General features: G+C 40.3%; 1 protein-coding gene across 2 annotated transcripts in view; it reads left to right on the forward strand.

Annotated features, from left to right (window-relative positions):
- LOC119720608 (adhesion G protein-coupled receptor E3-like) overlaps nt 1–12,404 on the forward strand; it is a 49,030-nt gene extending 36,626 nt beyond the window's left edge. For both annotated transcript variants that reach the window (XM_038190343.1, XM_038190344.1), the window contains 7 exons: nt 470–623; nt 2,561–2,630; nt 5,359–5,425; nt 6,604–6,689; nt 7,115–7,235; nt 8,528–8,656; nt 9,704–12,404. In XM_038190343.1, the coding sequence (XP_038046271.1) occupies nt 470–623; nt 2,561–2,630; nt 5,359–5,425; nt 6,604–6,689; nt 7,115–7,235; nt 8,528–8,656; nt 9,704–9,778 (702 nt within the window). In that variant the 3' untranslated portion in view covers nt 9,779–12,404. The remainder of the gene's footprint in view (nt 1–469; nt 624–2,560; nt 2,631–5,358; nt 5,426–6,603; nt 6,690–7,114; nt 7,236–8,527; nt 8,657–9,703) is intronic.
- Nucleotides 12,405–21,340: the final 8,936 nt, after the last annotated feature.

Genomic DNA, 21,340 nt, shown 5'->3' on the forward strand with positions numbered 1-21,340 from the left:
TCAGAGCACTTGTAACGTCTGACTTCATTCTTTTAGACCATATATCAACTACATGGGCAGTTGGCGGGCAAAACAATCCTAATAAGCATCGTTCTCATGTTATACTCACAGTTCTAATGTCAACACCTTTAAACCACCCATATTTCAGGAGGTATCAATTTGTCATGTTTATGCAGATCAAGAATTGTTCTGTAAACAAATGTCATTCAAGACAAACTCTACACTGTACATACATTAATAAACAAGAAATGTTGGCATCAACATCAAAAACTGAACTGGGCACAGCTTTGTTCATATCCTGACTATCTGATGAAGATAGACAGTTATTGAGAGCTTGCTTCAAGAGCCATTGGCATGTTGTCCAACATTTAGGCTTATTCATTGTGCTAGATCTTGAAAGGAAAGTTACAAAATCTAAAGTGTATGATACATGAATTTCTTTCCTCTTGTTGTTATGCTGTTACTGTAGATACCATGCAAAATAGTTGCAGTGTTACAGCATTATCTGTACCTGGCTGTGTTTTGTTGGATGCTAGTGGAGGGCATTCATCTGTACCGCCTTATTGTCACCGTATATGGCAGTGAGAAACAAATGGCCAAGGTCTACTACTGCATAGGATGGGGTGAGGAAATTGTCAAATATTACCTTTGCAAATGCTCAGTCCGTATTTTATACGTCTATTTTATACTGTTTTAAAGGGGTATCTGCAATCAAATGTTAGAAATGTAATTTTGTTTTATATTACTCCGCCTTTATAATGTTAGAAATAACTAGATTGTGTTTTCCATGTTTTGCTCATTTTTTGTGGTTAACTTTCTTGGAATAATGTGCCCCTCCCCCCTTTCTGATTGTTCCCAGACTCATGTTTCAGACTCATGCATGACCGTACATACTACCATAAATGTATATTGCACAGACACACTCACACTTGTATACGTTACATGCCATCAACAACATATTGTGTGTTTAATCAGTAAGCTTTCAATTAAAGGTATAGTCCATCATTTGTAATTTGTGCATTTTGTTCGTTTGAAGCAACAAAAGTGCTCAAAATCTAAAGAAGGGTGCTGAACAACTAACCCGATGAAGTTTCAGCTCAGCTTCAGCTATATATTTCGAGAAAAACAACATTCTAAGATCGCGATTTCAAATCAAAAGTTGCTGAATCATGTTTTGAATTGGGCCTGAATTCAGCGTCCTAGACACTTTCTCACTGAGCCGATTGCAGCTACGCGATATCAACCGGGTGCGCGTGTGCGTCGTGTCACCGCTTGCGCGCTTCGCTGAATAAAAAAAGGAACTACTATCGGAAATTTCCAACGGTGCTTCTTAGGACGCACCGTTGGAAAGGCCTTCTTTCGTTGATTTCTTCAAATTAACAGCTTGCCAGAAGGAGTTATTTTACAGGGAGTTTAGTCTCCTTACTATCTTTCAACCAAGTATCTTTTTCATCAATAATTACGCCAGTCACTTTTGGATAGCTGCAAATGATGGACTCTGGCTTTAAGGGACCAGGGAATTAAACATTTCATGGGTCAAATCTGAACACAAACATGGCTGGTTGTGATGAATATTTCCACCCTCTTACATATTATATGACATTACAAGTGGACCAAAAAGCCTTGGAGATTATCATGTTTGAAAACTCACAATAAAAATCCACAGTGAATGGGTGGATCAGTTTTCACTAAAATTGCACTTTCAATGGTTGGGTTTTCTCTGTTGTTGGTTTCAAAAACGCTAAGTAGTTAATCATGTCATCATTTATCAGTGACCCATCAACGAGGCCCTTATTTCGTGGTACGGTGGGTTCTGGTAAATTGACCAATAAAGGGAGGCGTAAGCTAGGGCCTTAGGAACCTCTTAAATAGCAGTGGAGAAACAACTGTGCATGCTATTATACATAGCAACTGCCTCTTAGCTGATTATCTGACCAATAGCTAGCACAATTCTTTTTCTATTGAAAGGGACCTTCATGATGGAATTCATAGCGTGCCCGGGCTGGTTTATAAGAGTCTTTTTAAAGTCTGTCGCACTTATGTTGAGTGCGTTTGATTACTTCCCCCAGCTTTATACTCGCGCCTGGCTCCTCGCGTGATGACAGACATGCGCAGTGGAGCTAAATAAACAAACGGTTTTGGGTAAAGTTTTCGTGCAAGGGCTGGAAAGTTGGACTTTGACATGACACAGGCTGCATCACATCTCTAGAGCTAGGTCTAGGGCCAGGCCCATTAAAAATACGCGGGGACGCGCTGGCAATAGATGTAGCTGTAGCTCTGGAAGCCCGCTTTGGATACGGGCTCAATGAGGCGCCCGCCGGACGTGACGTTGGCAGCCATGTTTGGCCTTATGGGATACTTACCCAAGTAACCGGCTCGGCAAGTCGGTTACTTGGGCCAGACTCGAGTAAGCGCGAGAAGTCACATGAGAGGTAAATCGAATGCTGTCGCACTTGCATGAGTTTGAACGCACTCAAAGTTAGACTGAGTTTTGCTATGTATGTGCCATTTGCTCTTTCAATGCTTTATTCGACTATATAGTATTTCAATTTGTTTGCAGTGTTGCCGATGGTGATTGTGGCAATATCTGCAGGTGTCAAATGGACAGATTACGGAGTGCCTGATCAAGTGTAAGTCAGACAAAGCCAAAGTGTATCTGAACTTGCCAGCCATTTATATGGAAGTGTAGATAGGACATGGTTAAAAATAAATCTAATTCGTACGTACGAATTACTCAACCGTACGTACGAATTACTAAATCGTACGTACGAATTAATAAACTGTACGTACGAATTAATAAATCGTACGTACGAATTAATAAATCGTACGTACGAATTAATAAACCGTACGTACGAAATACTACTTAGTACGTACGGATTACTAAAATTTGACAGAATGGATTTTTTGGCAGATTTCTGACAGAATTCTGCAAAAATGGTTATTTGACAGAAAAACGGCAAATTTGAACCAAAAAGTGTACATTTGTTTTAAAAACAAACCCTTGCATAATGGGACAGGTTGGCTGGTCTAGGTGCTGAGGTTCACTGGGAAACAGACTTCATCGTGGCCGGATCCGCGTTTTGCTCGAAATTTAACAATAATTTCACATGTTTATGTGACTAGATTGATTATTATGTAAATTGAATTACATAATAATGATTAAGGAAATACTACCAATCTGCATTTGATTTTAAGTGTTTATAGTGTATTTTTAGCACTTCTGGGAAATTTGGCCGATTTTTGATAAATCTGAGGACTAACTTTCATATCGGTCTAACTTAAAGTGAATGTACATCATTTGCTTTTGCTGCAATTTTCAGAAATTAATTGATTTGGAGGACTAGTATGTTATATAAAATATTGTTAAACTGACTTGTTTCATGTTTTGGGCTTGTAGATGCTGGAAAAACCAAGAAAACCTATCATGTTCTTGAAGTCTGGTTTCCTGACCCCACTTAACATGAAACGATGCAATTAATACACTTTGGGGAATTTTAAGGTCAGAGAATCAGTCTAGCAGGCTTGCACCCCTTCACAGGTGTGTGATCAATTGCAAAAAAAGTCAGAATAACTAAATTTGAAAAATTATTAAGAACAGTTTCTGAAAAAAAGCCCATTTTCTCCAACGCTGGTCGGCCGACCAGCGTTGGAAAAATACATTTTTTCTTGAAAATGTCAGCACACCAGGAGCCACGATTTAAAAGGATGCTTTTGACTGTCAGTCCCTAATAATTCTGTAAGGTATTTCGTGATAATTTGATCATTTCGTGTTTTTTTTATGTTTACAATTGTTGTATTTTCCCTTTAAGTCAGAAGCACTGTTACTAATATGGTCCAGGAGTAACTACATGACGACAGCGCCGAATTGGTATTTCGTACGTACGGATTGGTATTTCGTACGTACTGTTTATTAATTCGTACGTACGGTTTATTAATTTGTACATACGATTTAGTAATTCGTACGTACGGTTTAGTAATTCGTACGTACGAATTAGTAATTCGTACGTACGGTTTAGTAATTCGTACGTACGAATTAGTAATTTGTACGTACGAATTAGTGATTCGTACGTACGAATTAGTAATTCGTACGTACGGTTTAGTAATTCGTTCGTACGAATTAGATTTATTTTTAACCATGTCCTATCTACACTTCCATACATTTACGTATGAGCAGTGTTGTAAAGTTTCCACAAATTTTCAACAATCCATCACAGGTCAATCACAAGTCACCCAGTCTCAAGTCAAGTAAAAAAATGCAGGGTGTCTACCCCCCCCCCAAAAAGGTAACCCCAAACAAAGAGATTATATTAACAAGCTATGTACTTAATGACCACCGCTATTAATTTTAACATAAACTGGGGTATCGCTTCACAAGGTATTCAACAAAAACATGAACAAAACATAATTTCCATCAATTGATGATCTTGAGCTGCAGCGCCAGTTGCATTTCAAACATCAATCAATGGAACATGTATCTTCCACATCATTGGCAGGTACAAAGCAGTGCATCCAAGATATCAATGGAAAGCTTAAAGAGGTTGTGGAATGCTGAAAGTGGTTTTGTTTTTTATATTTTTTTTATTGTGGAGTAGACCCATATATATCATAATGACAAACTCCCATTCTTTTGTAATGTGCGTTTATATGTTTATTAAACTGAAATTCATCGAGTAATTTGTTGGTCAGCGAGCGCATAATTGAAATCAACAGTCGTCGGGTTCTTCGTAAAATCAGAAAAATTGTGACGTAATAAACAGGACTCGTCTATACTATGCTGCATAGGGAGTCCTGTTTATTACGTCACGATTTACTATGTTTTGTTTGCTGCTCCCAACGATGACTTTTACACAATTGCACGTTCAGGTGGAAACAGGACCTGAAAAACAGCTCTCAAAAGTACCTTTTGTATTCATTTCATGACAGAAACAATAGTGGTTTTATTTCATCACACCTTAGGCTACATATACCCGAAAAATGACGGAAATGTCTTCGAGCATTCCACAACCTCTTTAAGTTATTCATAAAACCTTAATAAAGATCAGTAAGTTAATGGTTTGTTTATTAATGGTTTTTTTATATTATCCCTTCGTGTGTGGGTTACTTTTGTGGGTTCCCTGTTTATTCTGTTACAAAAGCATTCCTTTGCTATTGTTCCTGGCCTGTTCCACAATGACTGGACTTGTGAATTGATTAGTGATTTAAAATTTGTAACTTAATAATGTAATTAACTTGACAACATAAGACTGATAAATGTCTGCTTCATAACTAGTGTAGCGTGATGGATACCTTTTAATCCCTATGTATGTTTTTATATCATTGAACTATAAGGTGTTTGTTTGTTTTGTTTTTCTTCTCCAGATGTTGGTTGAATCCTGTGAATGGCTTAATTTGGGCATTTGTTGGCCCAGCTTGTGCTATCATGCTGGTAAGAGCATTTTCCTGGATCCATTTGTTTTATAAGCTCATGGGGTATACTTGTTCTTATTTCACAGATAAGGATTAGTGTGGTTGATTAGGGTCGAGTCACATGCATTGCTATAGGGGATGTGGGTGTGGCATATCCCCCCACTATTAAATTTTGTTGGCAAACTTGTCTGTCTGTCGGCAAAATCCTACATCTGTTGGCAAATTTGTTGGTATGAGGTGTAGTGCCTCCTATTATCCTCTAGTGTCCATGATCATCCCCTGCGACCAGCGTCTCCTATTGGAAGATGGTGTCCGGTCTTCCCTCCCCCTTACTCACTATTAATCTTTCGTGAAATGTGTGTTAATTAAAATGTTGCACAACTTACGCAATAAACTGTGGTGCAAGTGGAGTTACACCATTGTGTAAAGGTTTGTAAAATCGGCTGCAGATTGATGATGAAGGACCATCCAATGTTCATGCACAGAGGTCATAGTGAGGGGCATGAACAAGTGTCTGCATCTTCATCCCTTAAAAATTCATTAAAGAGCCATTTTCCCTTGAAATGACATTTAACTAAATTTTCACGGATTTTTCAACATATTAAGCAAGATTAGGAGTCTGTGAAAACACCCTTAAGAAGTCCTTTGTTTACCCATGGAAATAGACCCAGTGCACCGTTATGTATAACCAATGATAATCCTCAGTGGCCAGGGTCATTAAAAAAAGTGAAAATTCCCTTACAGGATTAGTCCTATATAAGCCCCATGTAAATGTCCATGAAACATCTCTTAAAGATTCTTTTCACAGAGAAATGGACTTTTAATGAATTTTTAAGGGATGAAGATGTTCATAGATAGGGCCTCTTTTCCTACATCTGGTGCAGTTTTTCCAGGCTATTGAGGATATGAACGTTGTACTGCTTTTCCAAAAGTGGTCTGCTCTAAAGTACTTGTAGTATATAGACGTTTGAACAGAACGATTTCAAGGCAAGGTTCAAGCCTCGATCTACTCCAATGAACTAGCCCCTCCTAGTGCACATGAGTGCAACAATATGTGCATCTCCATCTGTTTCAGCAGTGTAAAGTACATACATGTCAGTTTGATGTCGGACATTGGCTGCACAATCACGGCTATGATTAGTCAACAGCATTGATCTATTATTGACCATTATAACAAGTTGTTTTGTTCTTTTGAAGGTGAATTTTGTGGTGTTGGCATTGGTAATCAAGACGACAGTGATGGCCTCCAAGGTGTGCAGTCAGGATAGTTTGACCAAAGTTAAGTAAGTCCAAATGCTGAGGAATATAATTGTGGGCTAACTCGGTCTAGTTTGACCATTTAAAATACCTCCTGAGTCTTTTCCTGATTGGCCAAATATACGTATGATTGACAGATGTTTATTAATGAACATGTCAAGTCATATCATGCTTTTCTTGAATCATACTTGAATTGTTTGAATCATCTGAATACCAGAAACATGGAAAACATTCAAAGTGTTGAATATTGGTGTTAATTTCTGTGCAACAGTAGAAATCTCTCTAGATATCCAAACATATCTCAGGTTAAAATGGAATTCCAGCAGGTTAAGTGCAGGCAGATACACGGCCACGCAGTTAGTTAACATTTCCACAAGCAGTACATATACACATGCAATTGACCATGTGATAACACAAACTGTTGATCTTTGATGTATGATTGTTTTCTTAGGACTGGATTGCGTAGCTCCCTTGTGTTGCTACCCATGCTTGGAATCACTTGGACCATCGGTGTCATCACTCACATCCACACTATCTTTGAGTACATCTTTGTTATCATGAACAGCTTTCAGGTATAATCATCATTCTTTTAAAGCGTTTCAAAACTTACACTGTCATCATCATAGCATTTTGCCAAAGAACAAAATGACTCAACTGCTTTTGTGGTATTCCGTTGTTAGGAACTGGGTAAAAAGAACACAACTTTGCTTAAGTGGATCAAGTTTTCCATCTCTGCCTTGATTCCACTGATTTTCCCTAGAAATCAGTGAGGGGCTTTCTCCTCTCTTTTATTAATTGATAATTTATGCAATGATTTCACACTCTCTGTTTCTTCAAGCTCAGTCCAAGCTACAGTGTCTGTGTACTGTTGATTACAAATAGAATTAACTTAAATCACTTTATACCGCAACAATAGCTTTTAAGGACATCATTATGTCAATCACTAAGCCAAAGGAGGGTAATTTGGTGGTTTGTTAATTGCAATTGCCCATGTCGAGACGGTATTTAATGTACTAGAACACTGGTAAACGTTCACAACATTCACAACACCAAACATTCACAACACCAAACATTCACAACACCAAATGACCAGGATGAATTACTCTCTCTTTCTCCTTTTTTTTAAAAAATATTATTTATTTTTCGCTTCATTTTGACCGCTAGAGGTAATTACCTTTGCACAAAACCCATAATTCTTGTAATATACTTTTTGATCAGTTGTTCTTTTGTAGGGGAAAAAGTATCTTTACAAACTAAACCACTGGGCATTTGGCAGTTTATTTAAAGGTAGGGTAGATCATTTGTAAGTTGTGAAATTTTGTTTGTTTGAAGCAACAAAAGTGCTCAAAATCTTAAGACAGGTGCCTAACAACTAACCTGATGAAATATTAGCTTGGAGAATGTTGTATATTCCGAGAAACAATATTCTGGGATCTCAATTTCATTTCAAAACTTGCAGAGTGATGTTTTGAATTGGGCTCGAAATCAGTATCTAGGACACGTTCTCATTCAGCTGATGGTAAATACGCGATGTTATGCACAGAACCTACGAATAATAGCAACCACACAGGCGTTTCTGTCAGAAAGAATAATTTCATAGTGAGTTTTTTGCCATTGCTATGTTTTTAAGCGTTTCAACAATAATTTCATCAAACACTTTTTGGGTAGCTGCAAATGATCTACTTCACCTTTAAGGATATTTTGCAACAGTTTGTTAGGTTTATTAAATTTCCTGAACAGTCTTTTTTTTTTGGTAACTATATATTTCCTTAAATGTTGTTATTTTACTGCATACAATTTACTGCTTAATGAATAAATCACTGCCTCTATCTTAAGAGGAGTTTGCTTCCTTTGTATTTTTCAGGGCTTGTGGTTAGTGATCGTGTGTTGTCTTTTGAATGGGGAAGTGCGCCACGCCTTCCACCTGTCCATCAAGAAGCAGCTGGGCAAATACACAGGGACTGTGGATGTGACATCCAGCACAAGCAATACGGTAATAGTGCAATATCTTCACCCTTTAAATACAACTGTGCTCATGCAAGATGGTCTATTAACAAAACAGGCCGGAATAAACAAGTGCAGCATTTACGGATCTGGAAGTGTGTGGAATCACCATGTGGAGTATAATTACTATCTAAAGACAGGTGGCTCTGAGATGAACCATGTGCATTTCATAGGCGTAGCCGGGGGGGGGGGGGGGGGGGGGGGGGGTATTTACCCCAAATATTTTGTAAAGACTGCCTTTTTCCATGCAAATGCCCTTTTTTTACGGGCTTACCCCCCCCCCCTGTAATAATTTGTAAAGAGTGCCCTTTTTTTTAAGAAGTGCCCTTTTTTCCTGAACAAGTGCCCTTTTTTGAAAAGAAGTGTTGCCCTTTTTTGTGGCATCTGCCGTTTTGGGTGCCTTTTTCTGAATTGCGCACCTGTATCGCCCTGAAAAGCACCATGTATTAGCCGTTGGTGTGCATAATCGTCGGTTTTGAACAACGCCGCCACTGACCTATGATACCTGCCCCCTCCAAGGGCGGATCCAGGGGGGGGGGGCTAAAGGGGGCCATGGCCCCCCCCCCCCCCCCAAAACGAAACCAATTTTTTTTATTTTTTATGTGACTTCGCAATAAAGGCAGGCAATGAGTACACCACCATCTTTTCCTCAAAAAACATTGGTTAAAGTGGTCAGAAATTGCCTCAGATCGCACCACAGAGCATCTAGAATCCAAACAAATTTCGGGGCCCTTAAGCGGGCCCTGAACCCCACGCCGTAAGTTTTTGACCCACTTTTTGGGGGGACCAACATATTTTTGGCCCCCCCAAAAAAATGGTGTTCTGGATCCGCCCTTGGCCCCCTCCCCCCCCCCCCCCCGACCTGTTTAGACTGAAAAAGCATCTTCTTTTAAGTTTTGAAGTACATTGTACATGTATTAGCCAATTTTGCTCAGACCGATTTATTCACACTTTGACCATTCAGATCATTTTGGCCTGGCTCTGGCTGAATTAGTTTGAAAGGTTAACATGTTGCATATTGGCTTCATCTCTACAGGACAAGAAGTCATCCAGCACAGCACATGGGCGAATTACAAAGGGGAAAGGATCCAGTTTGACGGATGTGGATTAGACTTTGACCTATGGGCTCTTAAAGGTATCGGTCTGAAACAGACTTGTGAAGGTGATCGTCATAAGCAGAGAGTCACAGAAATATGAGTAAATTATGGCAAGGATGGGATAACCCAATTAATGAAATGGATTGATGGACATTAATGGAAACAGTATTTGCAAAAATCCGGTTTAAATTCTGTGGCCGACATGTGCACACATTAAACTGCTTTCTGTTTAATTAGATCATCCAAGTCACCGTTGTAGCCACACAATCTGCCAGAAACTGGCCAAGAGCAAAAGGAACGTCACATTTTTGTTTATGAACTACCCAACTGATGTTCAGCGTAGTAAGTTCAACATTTACATATTGAGAAAACTGCATGTTCATTATTAGAAATCACATTAAAGATTTCTATAAACCTCAGCATGTCACATGAAACATCTGTTGAACACAAACCTACATGTAGTAAGTGTAAATAGTAACATAATGTAAAAGCAATAATTTTGAATTAAATAAAAAAGCAAAAGTTTAAAGTAAAAGCACTATACATGAATATTTATGTATTTTATAGTGAGCTTTCTTCGTGTATATTGCACATGACTCTGTACCTTGATGCTGCCAATGATGACCAGTGTGATATGCTATTTTTGTGAACTTTATGACCCATTTTAGGTAATATGTGTGGTTGTATGTAATTTTGTCAGCCTACCGACATGAATGCTTGATAATTGACCAATACCTGCTCCTTCAATTCTTTTACACTGACTTGAGACTTTGAGGTCTTACATATACACCAACAGATCGGTCACATCATTATGGCATCAGTTTCAGGTCTACGTTATCCCTAATATCATATTGCTTTTTGATAATCCAGACAAGTGTATCTGATTGTAATTCAACATGGGAATGATATTTTCTCCTTATTTGATAAATCTCAGTTCCTGTTCCCATAATTGACAGATCACTATCTTGTACCTTCTTAAGAAATACACCAAGATAAATGTATAGTATGAAATTGTGCTTATGTATTACTTTATTAAATAGCAGTATTAGTAGTGCTTGTTGTGGTCAGTGGGCTTACTGTCTTAAGTCATCTTTCATATGCAATTTCAGGTACAATCTTTGAAAACCCTTCTTATAGGATTTTTATCACACCAAAGAGTATTTTTGGCAAGTAGTAAATTTATGATGAGAAACAAAGAAATACCTATTTTAAGGTTATCTTTTAACTTTTCAATTGTCCAAATGTAGTTACATAGTTCAGAAATTCGGAGATTAAACTATACAAAAGCTTTAATTGCACCATTTTGCAGTAAAGGGGCGTAGTAAACGTACAACTTTGCATAAGATGTGCAGTTGTTATGTTTTTATCGGCGTTGGTTTGTTTGTTTGTTTGTTTGTTTGTTGGTTGGTTGGTTGGTTGGTTGGTTGGTTGATTGTCTGTGAATAGGTAACAAGTCCAAAAGTTATGGACGGATTGTCATTAATTGTTTTTAGTTTTCCTAATGAAAGAATTGCAATTTTTACCATTACTATAATGCAAAACGGTTACCAAGTGATTTATTGTACACGCACACGTACAAACAGCACGTATTGTGTGCTAACTTTTTTAAACGTCAAAACTGTCTACAAATGAGACGCAAAATTAGTCTTCTATGAAAATCACTCCATTTGGTATTAATTTGCAGACCATGAAATAAGCAGACTATTCTTTTTGAGGAGCGCGATCGCGCAGGTGCTCCTACCGCGCTCCTTATTTTTTGTTTAAGAGCTTAAAAAAATAGCGCTCCCAATAAATTCAACAGGACTTTCGACAGTGGACTGAACCACAATCTGATCTGAAGAATGTACCAAAAAGGACAAGATTTTGTTTGTAATACCTTGTATAAAACTCACAATTTATGCGTCCACAGAAAAAGAAGGGGGGAAAAAACTTAGAAATCGCCACGGTACCTCAATTAATCCCTCCAAAAACGAAACCATTTAGGTCTATGCACGTATATTTAAGTCGTTATTCGCCTCTTAAAAGACATATTTATATAAGCTGAAATTTCAACGGAACACAATCAAGCTATTTGTTTGCTAATTTCAGTTGGAGAGATTTACCACCTTTTTTTTTAGAGAACAGTTTTCCTCCCGAAGGGAATTATTACAATTTGATTTTGACATGTTCTGCCTACCTCGGCTAATTCGATATCACCGTCACAGCTGGTTTCTTGGTTTGTTTTTGTCGTTTGCCTCCCCAACTTTTTCGAAAGAGTAGCCCCACCCTGAATGATGCAAATTCTTGAAAAGTGTTTGCTAATGATGTAGCTCAATTGTTAATCTGTCCAAATGCAAAGTAGAAACATAAAATCATCAAATTAAACCATTTCTTTTTGCGCGCTGAGCCGCCACGTAAAAAATTACCCCAATGCTTAGAAAAAATGAAGTTTGAACTTGTTAAGGTAGATTTTCAGTGATTGTACCTAAAATGCAAGTTCCCTATTGGGCTTCATAAGCCCACTTATAAGTTATATTACTTTTGTCAGTGTGGTTATCGTTGTGCATTAATCTTGGTATTTGAAAAGAATTTGAAATTTGGTGTGACAGTTTATTTTGAAGTGTGCAGTTATTAAATATTATCTTGAATCAGACTAGATAATTCTTGATCCTGATATGTCGATCCAGGCAACGTGTTATATCCCTGTACCAAAGTGGCCTGTAGTCCAGCAGTATGCTCCCACTACTACCTGGAAACTAGGTTGAAAATAACGTATGTCCCTTAGTATTGTCCCAATTTTGAAATCCAGATGACAATGGGGTATTGGAGCCAGACTAGTCCTGGCCTTCGCTTGTACCCCGTAACCCCCCCCCCCCCCCCCCGCAAACACTGAGGACGCTGGGAAGGGCTGATGAATTTACGCTCTGGCTGATTGGATAGAATTTGCGTGACGTGTGACAGGGGCCAATTTCATGGAGCTGCTAAGCACACAAAAAAAGTCTGGCTTAGTAAAAGCAGGTTACCAGCAAAAACTCCATGTGATTTTCATGCTAAGCAAACAACAGCTGAATATCAATCATAAGCAATATACATCACATGGAAATTTGGTTGGCAATCCTGTTTTTGCCAAGAAAGACTTTGCATCAGCAACTCCTTGAAACTGGCCCCAGCTGCCAGTCATCACGGCCACGACCCTGCAAGGTTTTAAACGGCTGTTTAAATTCCTAAGCCGGAAATCCATTGGTAACATTTTTTTTCATCTACCATGTGGCGACCATCTTGGATTTCAAAATGGCCACCATCAGACCTAGTTTGTTTAATAACTTCGGACCTGATTGTCATATGAAGTTCATTTTGGTGGCAAACCCCATGTTTTTGATACCAAGGAACCGAAGTACATTATTGTTTATGATGTACTCCAAATGGATGGCAGCCATCTTGGATATTTCAAAATAGCCGCCATTTTTTTCTTATTTGCATAATAATTTGGACTCGAATGTCGTACGAAGTCAATTTTGGTGGCAAACCGCATGAATTTGATGACAAGTAATACAAATAACGCATTGCTGATGATGTATCCCAGATGGATGGCAGCCATCTTGGACTTTTCAAAATAGCCGCCATCTTGGATTTTATTTACATAATAACATATTGCATCTGAATGTCGTATGAAGTCCATTTGACAAACGCATGTTTTTGAATGAACTCAAGTAAATCATTGTGGACGGGGTACTCACAATGGATAGCAGCCATCTTGGATTTCTGAATGGCCGCCATTTTGAACTAATTTGTATATTAAATTTCGACTCGAATGTCGTCTGAAGTCAATTTTGGTGGCAAACTCCATCAAGTTGGTACCCATGAATCTAATTAACACATTGAGGCATCCCAATGGATGGCAGCCATATTGGATATTTCAAAATAGCCGCCATCTTGAATTTCATTTAAATAATAAGGTTGCACCTGAATGTCGTATGAAGTCCATTTTGGGCGGCAAACCCCATGTTATTGATACTAAGGAACCCAAGTAAATCATTGTTGAAGGGGTACTCCCAGTGGATAGCCGCTATCTTGGAAATTTCAAAATGGTCGCCACACGTACAGTAGATGGAAAAATATGTTAGCAATGGCTTTCCGGCTCAGGAAGGTAAACTCTATCCAAATATGACAAAAATTCATTCTTTAGCAAACAAAAATTCAAAAGTACATAACAGCCTATACAAGGTAGTTATTGTCTACCATTAACCATGATATAGGTTTTGAACAGCGCTCCCATTTACTAAATCGCTCACGATTTAGTAAAGTCGACTCCGATTGGCTGAGGCGCAGGATCGCACAAATCTGCATGCTTTGATATATCAGACGTTATACAGGAGACGGCGCTCCGTAGATAACGGGTGATACCCAGACTACACCTGTTCAGGCTCCGTTTCGAATCCACAAAGGGTCAAATTGCATATTTTGCGACGCTCAAATTTGTCCACATGGTCCGCAAATAACATCTGGTATGGGATGTATGCATTTCTATGAGAAAGTTTTCGGATAGTATTTGCGCGCATTAGCTCACTGCAGTCTTAAACAGCTGCAGCTATATGTCTTTATATAGGTCGTGATAAGTTATACCCGGAAAGCCATCCCTACTTCCTTCACAAGATTCTGTGAAGCTCATCAGCCCTTCCATAGTCTGAGGATAACCCATTATCCACGGAGCCCAGTCATGGCAAAGACTACCCTTCCCAGCGCCCTGGCCCTGTTTGTAGGGCGGGGGTACGAGAGGTAAGTCCTGGCCCGGGCGCGAATTACTTTTTTTCCCCAAACGAGATCCGAAAATATCAAATGACGGCCCTCTCTCTGCGTTATGCATATTCATGATGTCCAAGGCTTTAGAGAATAAGTTATATAACAAGGAATAATGATGTATACATCACCGACGACTGACAGCTGATTTTGGACTAGTTAATGGAAGAAGTTGATCCGAGTTCGAACCCCAGTGAGCGCTTTTCACTTCTTCTCATGTTACCTTTTGAATAACTTAAGTGAGGAAGTAACAATTCTCACAAGACGAAAATCCTATTTTGGGTTTGTGTTGTGGAGAACAAGTCATTAGATGCAAGGCATATAATGGACCAATTTGAAGATGGGAAACGGATGTCTTTTTTGGGAAAAAATCGCGGCCCAGGCAGTGGCGTAGCCAGGTAAAAAAATAAGGGAATGGGATACCAGCTTGTATAAGGGGGCACCAAGGGTGGACCCAAACAACATCCCCAAAAATTTCCAGGCATACGCAAGTGCTGCACATGTGAAAATCGGGAGGTGGGGCCGGGGGACTTTTTTGACGCTAGATGGCGCTCTTTAAGGCTGCGCACGCGCAGAGGTGATCCAATCAATGGCTTTAAATCGGAAGTAGCTACAGGTCCCAATATTTTATGGGGGGACTAGTCTAGTCTGGAGCCCGCTTTCTTGAAATAAATTATCAGCACATAAACTTCGTTTTAGTCGTCCCAAGTACCACTTTTCCAAGGGCGCTGGTGACCTTTGTTTCTCTGGGTTACACCTCTTTGTTCCGACACCCCTATTTTCCGACTGCACATATTCCTATTCTTAACCCTAACCCTAACTCTATTCGGGAGTAGCACAATCTTATGTGCGGGTTGTAGGAACACGGCAGTCACCGTTTCACTGAGCTCTAATTGCAAACATGTTTGTATATAACTGACCATGACCCTCGATCAGCACTTCCGTTTGTGCATATTGTTCATTGCAAGCGACATATCTACGATACTTTGCGACGCCCTCGTTTCAGTTACACGTTTTTGTGCAAGTAATTTACAGTCACCCAGCGCCTTTTGACAGGGCCGTTGGAAAGGGTGAATAAAGTCGTGATTTATTGTCGAAATGTAACATCATTAGTGCTATTTTTTGACATTTTCGTTTTAATTAATTAGGCCCTAATATTGGAATACTAGGTGGGGGAGACAAAGGAATACGACTTTTTTTGTAAGCCTTTAAAGGTAAACGTAAATCAATCCAGAGAGAAATTATTCAATTTCAGAACATTTTTTAATGTCGTGTGTGCTCCATCAGCTGGAGACAATAACATATTGATGGAGTGGGTAACTGTGGGAGGCTAAAGCCCGGTTCATACTTCACGCGAAAGCGAAGCGAAATTCGTGACGTCAACAATACGTTCGGAGCGCGTCCACCATTGTTGACGACATGAATTTCGCTTCGCACTTGCTTTCGCGTGAAGTATGAACCGGGCTTAAGGTAGTACTAGCCCGACTGCGTCTGGCCGTACAGTACTATCGCAAGCTCTGTAGTACGGCCAGACGCTCAATGCTTTCACAGAGACTGAATTTTTTTGGCCGCTGATGTAGCGATTTTGCTACAGATTTCGATCGAGATTATCTTTTCATCCAGGACACAAATTTCCAAAGTTAAGGTTCTTAGTCGTAGAGCAACTCATACCTTTTCGAAAAGACGTTTGTCGGACACTCGGCGCGGCTGGCCATACAAACACGAGGTCATGAACTAAATAATGCATATTCATTATCTTGCCCAAGCGCGCTCGCATAATGCATACATTACAGCGCGGCCGCCATTTTGAAAGTCGTCTTTTGGCCAGATGGATGAAAATATTGAAACCAAAGAACGTTTTTTTTCGAAAAGGTATGAGTTGCTCTACGACTAAGAACCTTAACTTTGGAAATTTTTGTCCTGGATGGAAAGATAACCTCGATCGAAATCTGTAGCAAAATCGCTACATCAGCGGCCAAAAAAATTCAGTCTCTGTGGAAGCATTGGGCGTCTGGCCGTACTACAGAGCTTGCGATAGTACTGTACGGCCAGACGCAGTCGGGCTAGGTAGTACATGTACATGTATTTCCAAGTGTCCCAACAATTTTGGCTGGGATTGTAGATGTAAAGCATCGAGTTCAAAAATAAATAAGTCATACTGTGCACACTTACGTCGAGATGATCTAATCAATATTGGCTTTAAAATGGGAACTAGCTGCCGGTCACCATATTTTAGGGGGAGGGGAGATCAGTCTATTGAAATAGAAGACCAATGTGTCTTTGACGGTTTCAGACTCATGTGCACTTAAGAAAAAAACAAATTAATTGACCGTTAATCCCTATTATAATTTGCACCACGATCTGCTCAAACCAACCCCACTAAATCCCAATCTCGTACCCATGGTGTCGAGCAGTACGCTCCCACCACTATACCTGCTCTCTTACATCATCATCATCAAGTCGGCAACAGCTGGGCTCCGATACGACTGCCCCACTGATCCCTCCGGTCCACCATAAGGGTGCAGGAGCGTAGTATGGTCTTTTTTAATTGGGGGGGGGGGGGGGGGGGGGTTAAAATCCGTGCTGAAATGTGTACACGTTTTTTTCTCCGGACACTTGGCCTCCGTAAAATCAAATAGAGTGCGGGGGGGGGGGGGGGGGCGTGTACCATCAGTCGGTGGGGGCGCTGTTCAAAACCCACGGTTATATTACACCTACGGGCATATATTGTGCTTTTCAGGGCGATACATGCGCGAAATGTAAAGAAAAGGCACACGTACCGGCCTATGAAACCAAAACAAGACACAACGTATTTTTTACAAAGGGCACTTGTTTACAAAAAGAAGGGCACTATTAACAAATATTGGGGGGGGGGGGAGTTTAATACCCCCCCCCCCCCCCCCCCCCCCCCCCCCCCCCCCGCTGGCTACGCCTATGGGGTGGCAAGCCTGCTGGCCGTCTCCACTCCAGTGTTGTAATTTGTTTCGCTACGGCAGCAGTTTCTGTTGAGTTTACGTCGTTATATCTGTTAAGCTAAAATATGGCCCATGAACATGAACACAAAAAAGTCTGGAAATATCGCCGAAAGAAAGTCACAAAATTGGAGCATTTTAACTATTTATTTCGTTAAAAAGGAATAACAGTGTGAGGAGCCGGTCTTCACTGCGTGATAATGACCGAGTGTGGGGGTGACCGCTGTTAATGGACCTTCGTCTCGGTCCATTAACAGCGGTCACCCCAAACCTGGTCATTATCACGCAGTGAAGACCGGCTCCTCACACTGTTATTCCCTTATTAATATGAGCACATTTGAAAAGAAAGAAGTATGGTTGAGAAGACGTGGACGTTATAATTGCAATGATCGTGAAAACACGTAATACACGTTGGGGAAAAACAACACCAAGTTCACGATATCATTGAATTTCTTAACTGCGGTATCGAATCAGGATACAGGAAGAAAATTCGTATATAGGGATTACTATTGGAAACGACTTTGCAAATAAAGTAATCACTGGAGACGAGGTTGCACCCCCCCCCCCTTAATATGGGGACCGGTAGATATAGCCATAGACTGGATCATATCTGCGCGTTCGCTCATATACCCCCCCTGCAAACAGGGCGCTGGGAAGGGCAGATGAGCTTCACAGAATCTTGTGAAGGAAGTGGGGATGGCATTCTGGGTTATTTGTCATGACCTATGTATAAAGCATCTTTCTGCAGCTGTAGACCCACGGTTTGCCAATGCGCGCAAATACTATCCGAAAAAGTTTGCCATAGAAATGCATACACACCATACTGGATGTGATTTCTTTTTCATTGCGGACTGATGTGGACAAATTTTGAGCGTCGAATGATATGCATTTCGACCCGTCGTGAATTCGAAACGGAGCCTGAGCAACTGACGGGAGTTGAAACAGATAAGTTTTTCAGATTTTCCTACATTGTTATGCTTTTCAACCAAAAAAGGCGCCGCATTTATGAATGGGACTGAAAGTTTGATGAATGACCCAGTCTTAACGGCCGTTTCAAACCTTGCAGGGTCGTGGTCGTGATGACTTACAGGTCACAGGTCACGCAAAATCTATCCAATCAGAGCATTAATTCGTCAGCCCTTCCCAGCGTCCTGTTTGCAGGGCGGGGGGGGGGGGGGGGGGTACGAGCGAACTCTGCGCGCGAAGCATGATTGTCTGTTTTTGAATCACCATTCAGTTTTTGTGCATGGAGGTAGGCTACTTGAATTATATAGACTTACATGGTTATCAAAAAAAAAAGACTCTTGTTTTATCAGTAAAAGTACGCAAAATCTATATGAAGGAAACTTTCAAGCATTTCAACTGCATAGGTTTTAAAATCTGAAAAGCAAACCCTTCTGTTTATTGATATTTGTCAAAGACACTTTCGAATTCAGCGAAAATCGACGCTCATTTTGCAATAGGCTGGTTCCGCGTAAACATTACCTTGGGAGATTTTGAATTCAGGAAGTGGGATTCTGCATAGGAGGAAAGCCTCCGGCTCCTAGTGCATTCGGGATTTACTTCTAGCTACCTGCTGTCCCCATATTTGAAGTTCGAAGGACAATGGAGGGACAGGGAACCAGTCTACCAGTGCGCGCTCAAACGTCGAACCACTAAGGACGGCTGGGAACCAAGACTAGCATTAGGGGTGTGATTAGTAGCAGGGGTTGAAAATGGACGTTTACGGATTGGGGCTTAAACCGACAGTCACTGTGTGATTGATGTGAGTCTGTTTTTGTTTACGGTTACGTTAACGTTGTGACTCTCACACTTAATCCTGGAGGCGAAGCAAGGTAAGTATTACGGTAGAACTTTGGGGTGGGTGTCTCCAATATAGAAAGAAACCTTAGCCATGGACCAGTGGTACAGAATCATGACACACATATTCTTGGGCCATGAGGCGTGTCCTAAAAACCGTCTGGCCCGTTTTCACTCTTAACTCCCCACATCATTTTTAATTTTTTTAAAGACCAACAAAATATTGGTTCGATTTGATTCGGACTGCGCGAAAACTACGTACGTTAAATCCTCGTTTCGCTTTACGCATTAATGTACACTGATATACGAACACGTGAAAACCTATGGTCATATGGCAAGTGCACACGATCCGAGCCATCATGGGGCCGGCTCGTGGACCTTGGTCATTTTGCCTGTGTAGTGTGAAATTTAGACTCTATGAGATATGGACTCGACGAGTGGTTGCAATATATACGCGTGCCTCGGTGGATATGATTTAAATAAATTGAAATTACACGTGAGTCTATGGTAAGTGGCTGCAGCCGCTATATATACACGTGTAATTTCAAGTCGTAGCCAATGAAGTAAATGGAGTCCATTGGTGGCTAGCTATAGACTTCAATTTGAAGATGGTGGGAACGTGAATACGAATTGAGTACCCTGGGAAAGAATTGCAACCTGACGCCACTTTTTTCTTCATATATCATCTCAATGAAGGTCATTCGTTGCAAAAAAATGATGATAAGATGAATCTAGGACTAAGAAATATTTCCAATTTTGATAGGAAATATTTAAAACAAATTCTTGACTCTCCATAGACTTTGTACACAAGCGCGGAAGTGGCGTCAGGTTCCAACATTATTTCCGCAGACGATTTTATTATGCCTGGTTTATTTACATTTTAAAGTCCCGCCACAAAAATGTTTAAAGTAATTTCATTTTACCGATGGAACAGACGACAGTATTATGTGCCTGGTTACTTACATTTTAAAATTGTAAAGTCCCGCCACGCACAACCTTAGACCTTATTGCATGTCCGGCCCAGAAAGCAGCGTTCGATTAGCCTTATTTCGTGCCTTCCTTGAGGTGAAACCCTCGTGTATTGGGCCTAACTTATCGCCTTTTTAACATTTTGACATGGTCTGGCGATTGTGGGACCCCAAGTTGAATGTCAGACATGGCTTTTCAAATAATTAAGGACCCCAACTTTTGCCATATAAAAAAAATCAGATGTCACCCTCATAACGGCCACAGAATTACTACTATTCGCCACCTGAGCAACAACAAGTAAAATGGCGTCCGTGCGGTATTCGCGAAGGAACCAACCTCGTTTATATGGTAGCAGACCAGTAAATAAACTTCCATAGACCCCAATGGTAAATGCTCCCACTTCAAAAATTCGGGGAAAATACTCACAACTCTCCAAGGTGTTCGAGACACACATCAAATTAAAGCTTATTTCATCGTCTTTCATTTTCTTTTCAATTTTCGGGGGGTCAACTCATGACTTTTAGGAGAAATTTCCATCTGAAGATGATCACCCCTGAAAATAGTCCTGAAGCCCATCGCCATTTTTGGGATGCTCTGTGGTGCGATCTGAGGCAATTTCTGACCACTTTAACCAATGTTTTTTTTGAGGAAAAGATGGTGGTGTACTCATTGCCTGCCTTTATTGCGACGTCACATAAAAAAAAAAAAAATTGGTTTGCTTTTTTTTTTGGGGGGGGGGGACCATGGCCCCCTTTGGCTCCCCCCCGGATCCGCCCTTGCCACCTGGTTAAATGTGACTTTCCATCCATCGCTAGCACAAACCTTAGTATCTTAATCGTCGCTCTACTTGTTGAAACACGTGAAGAAAACGTTTCTGTATGTTGTGAATACAATCCAACTTGGAGCGAATGCCTCGAGGGGTCAAAATTCCTGTGCTGTTTTGTATTCCATCACATTATTTGCTTATTCAATAGCTATTTTGAATTGAATCAGCGAAATTTTAAACAGCGAATTTTTAATCAGCAAAATTTTGCAATTTCCTCTAGAACACATTTAAGC

The sequence above is a fragment of the Patiria miniata genome, unplaced genomic scaffold, assembly GCF_015706575.1.
Source record: "Patiria miniata isolate m_02_andy unplaced genomic scaffold, ASM1570657v1 HiC_scaffold_9, whole genome shotgun sequence".
NCBI classification, from domain to species: domain Eukaryota; kingdom Metazoa; phylum Echinodermata; class Asteroidea; order Valvatida; family Asterinidae; genus Patiria; species Patiria miniata.